General features: G+C 35.1%; 1 protein-coding gene across 2 annotated transcripts in view; it reads left to right on the plus strand.

The window, feature by feature from the left end:
• Window positions 1-13,403, plus strand: part of VIPR2 (vasoactive intestinal peptide receptor 2) — a 66,091-nt gene that overhangs the window by 19,850 nt on the left and 32,838 nt on the right. For both annotated transcript variants that reach the window (XM_041122605.1, XM_030009037.2), the window contains exon 4: window positions 1,372-1,469. In XM_041122605.1, the coding sequence (XP_040978539.1) occupies window positions 1,372-1,469 (98 nt within the window). The remainder of the gene's footprint in view (window positions 1-1,371; window positions 1,470-13,403) is intronic.

A 13,403-nucleotide genomic window follows, 5' to 3' on the forward strand; every position in this document is an offset into this window, starting at 1 on the left:
TGAAGACTCTTCAGAGTGTATAAATAGGTTACGTTTTCTTTAAAATATGCCATGTCTATGCCAAATGGCAGAAGTGGTCCTGTTGTTTGAGGAGACACTGTGGTTTGAGGTCAAGGCCTTGTTATAAGCTAGAAAGATTTGGTTGTTGGTTGGTCAACCATTTGTAGGATATTTACAACTTTCCTCTGAAGACTTTATACAAAGAAGAAATTCTAGTAACCAATGAGCAAGATAAAAATCACAAAAGCTTTAGTTTGGAGTGTATGTAAACATGTTTGGTTATTCTTGGCCAAAGTTGATCTGTGACACATAAATTTGTTCTTCTGTGGTGAAAAACAGGCATCTTTAAGTCAGTTAAAGAGTACTACAAAGCAAAGCAGTATGCTATTAGAGATTTCAAGTATCGTGGATATAAAAATTGCTGTAAGAAGGGTGAGAGGAAGTTGCTTATGATTTAACATTGTAAGAGTAAGTTATAATAATTTTAATGACTATTCCTTATTCTGACATCAGACTCTTCAGTTTTCTCCTATTGAAGGTGTTCCATACTGTATGAACATTAGTTCATATTAATTAGATTAAGGAGTAGAATCATGAGTTGCCTGCATCTCATCTGCGTGGCTTCATCTGGGAAAAGAGTCAACAACTACTCTCAGTTCCAACGAAAAAATCCTTTCTGAAATTAATAGATGTTCAAAATTCCTTTCCAACCGTACTTGCACATCTCCTGCACATTCCTTGGACTACATTTTTTCAGTGATTGATTCAAAGAGTGAGATTCAGCATGCATATTTATTTCCTTGTTCTTCAAACTATCACATAATTTGGCCTTTCAAGTGCATTACCAACTCTACCAACATTTGCTGTAGCAGTAATTCATCACCATAATATCAAAGAGCTTTTATAACTCTTCAGTAGATCATTTGGTATTGCCTTCTCAGAAAAGCTTAAATAGGAGGTTAGAACAACTCTCACTTAAGTTACTTTTCTACCAAATTACTTTACCTACAAATTATCCCCTTTCTAGAGGGAGCTGAAAGAGTGCCCCCAAACTACTTTGGATAAAAGAGCAAAATATTTCAGGCTTTTGCAGATGTAACAGAAATAGCTGTTATACCAAAGCAGAAGCCTGCCATCACCGCTTGGAATTACTTTTGTTTTTCTCTAGTGCAAAGGCAACTCAGAGCAAGAGTAAAAGCCCAAGTAATATGATTGAAGAGCACATGAAAGAAAATGGCTGGGTTGCTTTAACAAGACTGCTAGGAAATATAGGATATTAACAGAGAATGACGAAGTTAGGTTGTCTAAAGATTCATTGATGAGGAGACTTTTGAATCTTTCTAATTTAAACTCTCAAATTTTGCTTTACAGGAAATATTAGCAAAAATTGTACAAGTAATGGATGGTCAGATATTTTTCCTGACATCTTAAGTACTTGTGGATATAATGACTATGAAGATGATTATAAGGTAGGAAAAATACTTTTTCTGAATAGAAATAATACTGCATAGAAAATACTTTTTCGATGCTGGTGTTCAATACAGTCATCAGACATATTCTGCCTCTAATAGTTCCCATTTTACTCTATCATAATTAATGAAAATCTGTAGTAATTTTTGGTAGCATTGATTGCCATATGCTTGGATTGCAAATGTCATATAAGATAAAATCATAAATGTTTGAAACTCAAGGCTATAAACAGTTGGCAATTGCAGTAATGCATCTGTATTTCTAATATTGCAGCGTTACTTGGCTTGTGCACAGTATGTTTTACACTGTATTATTTCTAGAAGTTTCTGTTATAACAAATCGTAATACTGTAATAATCTGTTAATAATACATGCACCACTTGATTGCTGGTATGTGTTTAAGTAAATTAGAATGAATTTAGGTCATTGGAATTATTGCAGATTTATATTGGACTTTAAATTGCGTTAGCAATTAGAAGTGGTTTGGAAAGCTATCAAGATATCTTAAATACACTATAAATGGAAAAATAAATTTGTTCACTTTGCAGATACTCTTTCTTGTTCTTTTTGTTGAGAGAAGTACTTCTTCTATCACGTTTTACCTATTCTCTGTCTGTTTTCCTGCTGAGGCTAACAGAGCAAGATTTTGTTAACAAGCATGAGCTCATAGTGTCAGTAAAACTCTTGTTATCATGAACAGATGAAGTCCTCTCATGAATAAAGATACTTGGCTGGTTGTTTTTTTCTGGATTTTAGTATGTGTGGAATAGCTCTAGCAGACCTGTTCTGTCTGGTTTGCAGAGATGTGCTGGCATTCTAGCTAAGACATGCAGTTCTTGCTATCTCTTTCTGTATTTAAAAGCCCAGCCATTACTGTAGTTGAAAATAGATAATAAAGAAAATGGATAGAATATGTTGTTTTCCCAACTTTTCTGAAGACACGTTCTAAAACATCGGTATCATCTGACAGCTTGGGAATGCACACACATTACTGCTGCAACAGCCATTTTAAGACACTGTCATTCAACCCAGATATTGTCATGTGGAGTGAAAATGGGTCAAGACTTAAAAATTCAAATTAACAAAAGATAACATTTCAAGTCGTGAGAAATACTTAATTAGCAGATGAACTAATATAATAGAAAAACAGTTCTTATTTGACATACTTATTAGTAATTTGAAGGAGGAGAATGAATTGCAAGTTGATTGTACTTGCAGGAATGAACAAAGAGAAACTGGAAATAGGAAGTAGTAGCAACATTTACGAAAGCCTGGAAAAGAAAAATAATAAACCAGTGAGGATAAAAATCAGAATAGAGCTGTGGAAAGCACATACTGAAAAAAATATTAACAAAAGTACAATAGGTAGAATATCGTAGATATCTAACATAGTATATGGCATAAATGCATAGCATGTTGCAGGGAGGGAAAGAGGAAATTCAAGAATTGATTGCATTTCAAGCAGCATGGCCTGAGGGCCCTGTCCTTTTTTCTTAAGTACCAGTGTCATTGCTCAGAGAATATTCTTTGCCTGAAGATCATAAACTGATTATTTCAATGGGACAAGACAGTAATTCTTTTCTAACCTTAAAGTTGGCAAGTCAAAAAATGGATACAATAGTGTTGGCTTGTCAGAAGATAAGCTGTTCCTATGCAAATATTAAATTTTTTGTAGTTAAAGAAAGGACAAAAATTATCAGAATAAAATCTGAAAAGGGAAACAGGAAAGCATATGTTTAAATCCATCTCTTCATGGGAGACAGTATAAAAAATGTAATTATCATGCAGTTGTGAGATTTCAGGAGGCATTTGAGGTTCTGCATCAGCCAAGTGTTACACAGAAGATGTTTTTTTGAATTTGGATCTTAGTGCTCAATGATAGCACCTCAAAACGAAAAATCTTAACATAAATCAGTATAGTTCATTTTTATTTGACCTAGAATTTCAACAAAAAGAGCTAAAAATGAAATCCTAAGTAATTGGATACAAAATATTTTGAACACAAAAATGTCATGCAACAATATGCTTTGTGGATGATGTATTGCCCTCAAAGTTACAGAAACTAAGGAGATCATACTTTTGGAAAGGTGGCAAAATACTTTTCTTACAGTACGTCTTAAGTTTTCATCTGTATGCTTTCTCTGAAGACAATGTTAAAGGATTAGGTAGAAACTGTCTTTGGTGTCGGTTTGGTGCCTGCATCTTCACTGCTGAATGAGTTTCCATTATAGATCCAGTTAAGTATTTATTCCTGTTTTTTTGCTGTCTTTTAGGATAAGAACTTGTATCTTTACTTTAAAGGGGACTTATTTCTATACACATTTTATATTTATTTAGAGAGATAAATATGCATACACACAGACATACATATCTCTCCAGCTATGCATCTCTTTGGGGCAGTTTTGAACATTCTAGAGAAGGTTTAAATGATAGAGATTGGTGAGCAAATACTGAACAGGCACTTTATTAGTAGGTACGAAATTTTTATGCTAAAAATGCACTGAAATGAGAAAACTTATTTAAAAATACCACAAGCATGTCATCTATTATTTCTCTGCTGAAAGAACTTGTCTGTTTCTACAGTTTTCATTGATTTTACTCAGAGTTAAAATGTTCAATTTTTATTCCATGTCAAATGGTATATTAGCAGGTTCTATAAAAAGAAATTATTTGCTTAACATTTTGAAATTAACTGTAAGTTCCTGATACAGCACCCTCAAATTGAATGTTTTATTTCACTTAGATCTTCTGTTAGTATTCTTTAGTGCTTCTGCCTGTATTTATAGGGGACCAATTTGACAAGTATGACAGTCTCTGAACAGACTTATCTGTATGTTGTTATCACATCAAATTGTAGATCTAAACCTTTATTATATAATTCCAGTCTCTTTCCTATAAGTAAACTAGTTACTGCTAACCTTAAAGATCAAGGTTTAGGTTCATCTCAGTCATTCATGTAAGCGTCTCTTTTTTTTTTTTTCCTTTTATATTTCTGTTGAGCTCATGGCAGCACAATGGCAAAATGAATAGCTTGATTTGACCATGCTAGAAACACACATCAAGGTGTGTTAACCCAAACCAAGCCTCACTGCAACCTTTCCTTGACATATTTTGACATCTTCTATCTAGGCTGAACAAACGAGAGACATGTCCTACCTGTCTTCAGAGGGTATTAAACTCTCTGTCATCATTATTAATATACGGCAAGATGTCTGGTGAATGTAAAGGAATGAAATGTGTCCACTTTATTTAAAATAATAACTGGGTCAGTTAATACAGCTTTGTCTAATCTTAGTGTGAATTGGCCTGAGATTTATTAGATCACACAAAACCCCCAATATATACAAGTTACAGGCTATGTGATTTGAATGCATAGGGTCATACAAAGATGAATTAATTGAGAGGAAGATCCTCAGGGCTATTAAATGTGGTGATACTGTTGCAGCTTGTGCATATGTAGAAGCATCACCTATGGAAGAAGTATTCCCCTATTTGGCCAGTTTCCTGAAGCATTCACGCTTAGGCTGCTGTCAGAGATAACATACTGGGTGTGCTCCTGTCGTGGTTTAACCCCAGCCAGCAACTAAGCACCACGCAGCCGCTCACTCACTCCCCCCCCACCCAGTGGGATGGGGGAGAAAATCGGGAAAAAGAAGCAAAACCGACGGGTTGAGATAAGAACAGTTTAATAGAACAGAAAAGAAGAAATGAATAATGATAATGATAACACTAATAAAATGACAACAGCAATAATGAAAGGATTGGAATGTACAAATGATGCGCAGTGCAATTGCTCACCACCCACCGACAGGCACCCAGCTAGTCCCCGAGTGCCGATTCCCGGCCCCCACTTCCCAGTTCCTATACTAGACGTGACGTCCCATGGTATGGAATACCCCGTTGGCCAGTTTGGGTCAGCTGCCCTGGCTGTGTCCTGTGCCAACTTCTTGTGCCCCTCCAGCTTTCTCGCTGGCTGGGCATGAGAAGCTGAAAAATCCTTGACATTAGTCTAAACACTACTAGCAGCAACTGAAAACATCGGTGTTATCAACATTCTTCTCATACTGAACCCAAAACATAGCACTGTACCAGCTACTAGGAAGACAGTTAACTCTATCCCAGCTGAAACTAGGACAGCTCCCCACTACACAATACAGATACACTACCCAAGACAAGTGACGTCAAGGCAGCGGGGCCAGGACTGACACAAACACTGCCTTGAATGTCTGTAGCTACCTTTAGAAAACAGATGCATTACTGCTGTCTGTGAAGTGGATCATTGCACTGGACTAATGGATTGTTTGTATTGAGTCTAAATTGAATCCTTCCCTCTCAACAAAATGTGATGCAGGGCAGCCATGTACCAATGCTTTTTCTGTGTGCCTGTAAGTCATGCTATATTTATTTACATTACATTCTGCATTTTTCATTACTCTTTTCATGAGATGTGATTAAGAGACCAGTATTCCTTAAAATAAATACAAAATCTTCTTCCATTGACTTCAAGTGAGAAGGACTAGGCCTGAATATAAGCCTATATTGTCTCTCGCAGAGCACAGTGGGAATTTAATTTATTAATTGCAGACTGTCCAAAGGCACTGCAGAACATCAGTACGCAGTGAGAATGTTCACATTCATGGATACACATAGGCTGGTACACGTTTACACAGGAAAATATGGAGGTTTGTGCATTTATAAAGTTGTCATCTCTCCCAGTATGGTTAGGGAACTTTCACTAAGAAGGTACTCTTACTGACAAAATTAATGATGCTACTATTATTAAGGATACTTAAGGCAATGCTGGTCTCATCTTTTTTGGGTGATGTTTAGATTTATGGTGAATTGAAGGAGAAACATGTCAGAAAAGGGATACCATTAATTACTTGTATAAAGATTATTAAGTACCGTGAGGAATTCCAATATTTTTAGTAAATTCTGTTTTTCTCTGCACCATTTAAAAATGTGTAGGAGTGACTGATAACAAAAAAAGTAAATTGTCCACAACATGTAATCCATCTCTTTATCTCAGTTTATATTTATTCTCTTCTGAGTAAGTACTACAAGATTTTAGAAATGGCTACTGTGTTGTTTAAGTTAACTTCACAAAAGGAAAGAACTAGGGTTCTTTATTCCACTTTTATTTGCATTTGCTTGTTTCAGTGTTTCTAAAGCACTGAACTTACTTGCTAGGCCCAGTTCTGATTTTATGTTTTTTGTACAGTTTAAGGTTTTCTGATATGTTCTTCTAGTATGCATATTTGGATATTATGTAATGTACTCTGACCCCTGTATCATGAAAATGTAAAACCACAAATTTTAATATAGTTGTAAGTAATCATATCTGTGAATACTAGACTCTTCTTACATACAGTATTACAGGAATATACTAGCCCACATAATAAACAAAATGAAGAGTCACTTGAGATGATAATGATCGTAAATACTTTAGTAAGGGTTAAATGAATAAACAGGTGTGGGTTTTTCTTTTTTGTTAAGGGTGACTTCTGGTCAATAGCAAAACTACTTCGGACAAAGAATCAAGCCCTAAAATTTCTTCAGAGCATTTTGTCCTTCAGCACTGAATTACCCTCTAACCCCTAGAGGTCCTTCCAAACCAAGGCTGAGGTTGCAGGATCCACTGGGTAACTGTCAACTTTGCCTAGGAAGCTTCTGTGCTGTCTATTCTGTAGATAAATAGAAGACTTCTGTCTCCTGAACTTAGTAAAAATAACATGAAACTAACTTTAACGGAAGCATTAGCAGAAAAAGGTGTCTGTTCTAAGAAAACAAAACACAAGTGTGCATAAGAATAGATTTTATAAAAAAGTATATTGAAAATAACACTGATTACCCAAACTTGTACTAATCCAATTTATTTTTATATGTGTGGTTTTTCATACCCTTTTAAAACCTGTTAAGATTAGGTAGCCACAAAAAAAGAGGAAACACCTTAGGATTAGATCTTTATAGTCTGGAAAGCAGTTACAGATTCTGTAAATGTTTCCATAAAACTGTTCTGAAAATCATAAGCCACTGATTTTTGCTGTGCCTGACCACCTATTGAGTTTAGTTTAGTGGTTGTAATTTGAATATTTTCCTAAAACTTTAAGAGTAAATTGTTGGATTTCAGTTTTGGAATCAGTATAGCTCAGATAATTGCTCAGAATATTTTGCAGAGGCCAGCTGCTGTTACTACTGTTGCAAAAGTACAATTTTTGTTAGACTTGCAAAAAATCTCATGTCATTTCCATTTCATAATGGCATTTCAATTTCATATGCATGACTCAAATCAGTTTATGCTTTGAATACAAAAACTAAAGGGGTTTTGATATTCATTGTGTGTTAAAATCTTTTAAAAATATAAGTATAATTTAGGTTTAAATTCTGTTTTGGTCAATCCATACCTTCTTTGCACTCATTTTACTCCTGCCAATCTTGCAAATTTTTTATTAAGTTCAGAGGTTAAAGCTGAAGTTTAATCGAGACCTGGCTAATTATGGTTCAAACAGAATAGTAAATAAGAAATAAGATATGTCCATCATATATAAAAGACATTGACTTTTATGTGCTATCAGATTTGGTATTGCTTTGCCTGTTTCTTTTGCAGCAATACAATATAAAGAGTTTGTTTCTAAATGGTACTATGTAAAATATAGAGTAGTGACAAATATTTAATAGCTATAACTGAGTTAATATTAATCTAAAGTAATTTCCTGGTTTTCAACTACCACAACACGATGCAGAATTTAATTCTTTGTCTTTATGGGGGTCGTGTATATTTAATAAACATATAATTTCAGAACACCATTTGAAAATTTTTTTGTTGAGTCACTAGGCGTTATAGAGGTCTTACAGGCAAATTAAGACACTTCTATTTACGCTTATACAGGAAATTTAAGTGGCAGTATGATTGCATCCTCTTTGATGCTGAGTCTGATAAAGTGCTTCATGCTAATCATCTAAAATTTTTGCTTGTTTTTGAAAATCATAACACCTGATTTTAAATAACTATAATTGTTGATGTATCGGATTCAAAATGTAGTAGTGTTTACTTAATTTTGCAATAGTTTGAGCAGCAGGGTTAATTTTTGATTAGTAGAAAATTTTAAAACATTTCAGATTGCTGACCATTATAATACTAGACCAGTAAAATGGTCTGGAAGAATGAAATATGTTCATTAGCCACAATTTCAAGTGTAGAATAGAGAATAATTAAAAATCTTTGTCGTATGATAAAATAATTTCAATTGTGTATTTGCTTGTACTAAGTTTGAGCCAAATGACCATGGTCAGTATAAGGTAATGTCAAAGTACTCTTGGCTGCTTAGCTTCAGTGCTGACTTAGACCTCCATGTAGCTATTTTATGTTCGTCCATTTGGCAAAAGAATGGCCAGCAGATAGATGCAGTCCTGCTGACACAGCTATTGTGCTGGACTAAAAGTACACAGGATTCTTGTTTTGATTTTAGTCAGACTGTTTGTTGTAGGGGTCACGCGTGTGTACAGAATGCCAGACACATTATTTTAAATAATGTGTTTTTTCTGGAGGAAGACAACCTCTTCTATTCTCCCTAGTGGGTAGAAGTGACAGGAGTCATTTTACATGCAGCCTGCCTGACAATTACTGTCAAGCACAGAGTACATAGCTAGAGGCTAAATTAAAGGCACAGTTACATCACTGTGGCATTGTTAGAAAGTTTATGTAGGGTTCCACCTTCTTTTCCTTCATTTAAGAATTCTGAAATCAGATACAAGTAAGACAGGTCCAATTTCAAAAGATTCAGTCAGTGGAGTTTTTCTGAAATCAAATCTAGACAGATTTTTCAAGATGGTACGGAATGATAAAAAAATGAAACAAGTCCAATTTTTTGTTGGGCGTGTTTCAGCCAACCCAATGCTGTTTGAACCACAACTACTTCCTTTATGCCAAAGTACAAAACACTCTCTTATTATGTAGTCTAATGGCTGAAAAATATTTAAAGTAGTATTTTCAATTCTGTAATATCAACACCTGCCATGCAAGTTTTGTTTATAGATGGCATCAATTTCAGTATGTTTATGCTGTTTAATCCAATTTATGCATCTACGTACACAGCTGGAGTTATTGGACAACACTCCAGCTCCCAACTTGAATAATGGGGTTTTATGATGCCTTCAAAAATTGACAAGGTGAAGGACCTTTCAACTTTCAATGCTACGAACATAGTGAATATAGCTGGTGTAGTTCCATTTGCTTCAAGAGGTGACACATGGCTTTATAGACAGAGGGCATGACTCTTGGGAAAATGTAAATATAATGGCTCCTGTATTTCTTGCCAGTGCTATAGAATTGGCCATTAGATGCTTTCTAAGGACTGAGGTCATCTCAGTTGCAAGTTGATAATATCTGAAGCATGAGAGAACTGGAGTAAAGGATGTCTCTAGTGGGAATCCTTTATTGCCTTCAGGGGATTTCTGGACCATTCACCATTCCCTTTAGCAGATGCTTTTACTACTGACTTTGGAAATTCACTTCTTAGACATAAAAATAATCTCAGAAATGCTGTTAGATAAATTTGTGTTGAATTCTGAGACTGCCTTCAAATCCATTTAAGCTGCTGTCCTTCTCTTTGAATGTTTATGAACAATTTTTTAAAAGAACATCCTTCTTTTTTTTTTTTTCATATGGTATTCCTTTTGTCTGTTTATTTGATGCCTGTGCAAATTGACAGGTCAGATCATAAGCTAACCAGGCCAGTCAAGAGCAGACCCAAAAGGAACAATTTGTCCACTTAACCATGAGCACCAAGGGGTTATGAAATAGATATAAACTCTCTAGGACACTGTGGAGGCATTATTACAGACAGATCAGTCAAGAACTTTGTGCAGTATACTTTATTGGTAAAAACAGCAGGTAGTATTTTATTCATAGGGAAGGAGGCTGTTAGTCAAAAAATAACTTTCAATGATATGGTTCTTTTTCCCTCTACCTATTTGAGTTTAGATTCATGTCTCAGGAAGTAGAGGGCACAAGTCAAAAAAAGGCAGGTTATATGGTGAGGTATTAAGAGGAGACATAGCTCTAAGACATTGATTGTAACATAAGAAATGTATTAGAGAAGGGCTTTTAACTCTCAATGTTTTATCGAAACTTTTCCTCAAACAAATGCAAGGTAGGGGTGCTATTAAGAAACAACAAATTTGAAATGGACACCTTGGTTTTCTTTAACATACTATAAAATCATTCTGCAGTCTTGTCTTCTGCAAGATATCCTTTAAGAGAAATGCACAGGATATTTTGAACAAAAATAACATCTGCAGTTTACTGCAGCTAGAATTGGAGCTGTGCTCATGATGTGCTCTGTGCTCATTTTAGATCCAGTGAGAATGACAGCTCCTTTTAACTGGTGTTTTGCTTTGTACAATTGTAAATTACAACAGAAGAAATGAATTAAAAAGACTAAGTCTCAAACTCTGGCCACCCAAAAACTTTAATCAGTTTAACTATGTGGTTTCGAAGTAAGCTGAATTAATGAACATTGTATTTCATTTTATTTAAATTAGGTTTACTTGAATTACCTTAATTTCTGAGTTATAAAGTACACATCATCTGCGTGCATACATAGCTGTACATATATATTAAAGCCCCTGTCTATTGTGAGAATGGTGCAACACAACATGAAAATCCAGAATTTTTATATATTTCTGTGGGAAAACAGATTTAAAGCATAGCTTAATCAGTAGCTTCTGACACCTGACCTTTCAGTAAATTTCCCTTCAGAAATGCCTCCTCCCTCACTTCACTGTAATTTCTCTGTACCAAACACTACTGGGTTCTTTTTCATTAGTCTTTAGTAACTTTGAGGTACATGCTTTTTATGTTACACACTGGTATCACTAGGACCGTGTACAGTTACCACTAATAATATGACGGCTGCTAATGTACAGACACATCACAAAACTGAGATTTTTGAACAGTAAGCAGAAAAAATGTACTTTGTGTGACTAGAATTACAACTCAAATGAATTTCATCTGACTAGATTGCATGATGTGCTCATCTGCATTTAATCCAGCCAGCCTATACCTTCTCTACAGTCAAAGGAGATGAGGTCTTTGAAGCCTGGATGGAAATCATACCATCCTAATTTCTTTGAATTGCTACAAGTGCAGTGAAGCACATGAATCATAGTGTAGAAGGGTCTGTTCTCTTCCATTGACTCTCCCTCTCTCAGGGGACAATGATCTGTTGAGTTGCCTACCTTTTAGAAAGATGATATCACACTGTTAACATGTATTAAGCTAAATGAGTCTTACCTTATTCATTTCACCTAGTCACCAGTAGTTATTTGAAAGGTTTTGAAAGAATATACTACATTTTTTCTTCATTATATTATTACTGAGAAAACAGGCTTGCATCAGAAATTCCATGAGAGTTGGACCTCAGCTGGAAAAATTACAAATAAAAGCAAAAACAAATACTGGACTTCATATGTTGGCCTTCAAAACAAGACGGAAAAAAAGAATAAAGGAAAAAATCTTAATGGACATAAACCCCAAAGTTTTTTAATGCTTTTACTGCCTGATGGAAAGCTGACCAAATCAGTGGAGAAACTCCTGTGACAGTCGTGTTGTCTAACTTTAGACATCTGTCATCTGCATCTGCACTAGTGTCTCTAGGTTCTGTTTGTATTTAATGAAGAAAAAGTAGGTGTTTTTACTTCACTATCCTTCTAAATTATTTTAGATGCCTGTCTTAGGATGACATGAATAGTATTCTGCTACTTCTATTCATTGGTTATAAACAGAATCTTGATACCTAGCTCAGATGGACTCATCCTTGCAAAATTCAGTGGCTATTAGTGAGTCTGTTTCTTTACTGTACTGTGCTGCACTTTATTCTAACTTGTTTTGAGGAAGTAAACAGGAACTCTGCACTCCTGGGCCTGGAAGGCATTTACAGGAAGGCAAAATTGCTTATCCTAAAATCAACTTTGTAGAGATCTCCAAAAAAATTATCCCACAAAAAAAGGAAAAAATACTCATTTGAATTACATAAATCAGATAAATTTCAGTGTTGTTAATCAGTGTAATGGATTCCAAGAAAAGGGGAAGTAAAAGATATATTGAGCTCAAATTGTTCTTGACATGAAGCAATGCAGAACGTATAAGCAGAATCAAGGCTTTCCCATGGGAACATTGGTCTGACTGCAATTTCCCAGTAATGACTTCTGGTCCAGAATTGTTCCTATAAACATCTTAGTGCATGCCATCTAAAGACTATAGTGACCATGGATTGTTAGAATCTGTAAATTGGTTGATTCTGTGTTCTTAATTTATAAAAGTATAATAGGTGCTCTGCCTAGGACAGGAATGAGGGGAGGAAAAGAAAGGAGGAGTGCAATTCATTCTGAAATGAAGATGGGCAAAAATACGGAAAAAGTGAGCAAAGGCAATGCAGACTAAACATAAACAGATATAAATTTGATATATTTGGCACCAAACAATTTACGTATTTCCTAAACAAAACTTCCAAGGCAAGACAAAAATTAAGGAGAATTTATAATCTCTCTTTAGATCTGGTATGCTTGGGCCCTTTAAAGGATTATTAACATCATAAAAATACAATACATAGGTGAAAGAATTACAACACAAGTGGTGACTGTTTTATAAGCAGCAAACTTGTTGAATTGCAAATAATTGCATCAGAAGACAAGGGATTTGTTCTTACCCATTCAGAGTAGAAGCCAAATGTGAAACCTTTCACCTTATCCTTCAGGTTTTCTTATCTGGTGGGCACTGACTTGGCTGTGTTCAGAACATCAGAGCAGGTGCTGGAAGAGATTTATAGGGTCTCTCGGTCATGTCTGTGCCAACAGTCAACCACACCAAATTCTTCCGAGTTGTTTACATTCACATACTTACCACATATTTAAAACCCGGAAGGCTGAAATTCA

This window comes from Aquila chrysaetos, chromosome 3 (assembly GCF_900496995.4).
Source record: "Aquila chrysaetos chrysaetos chromosome 3, bAquChr1.4, whole genome shotgun sequence".
NCBI lineage: Eukaryota > Metazoa > Chordata > Aves > Accipitriformes > Accipitridae > Aquila > Aquila chrysaetos.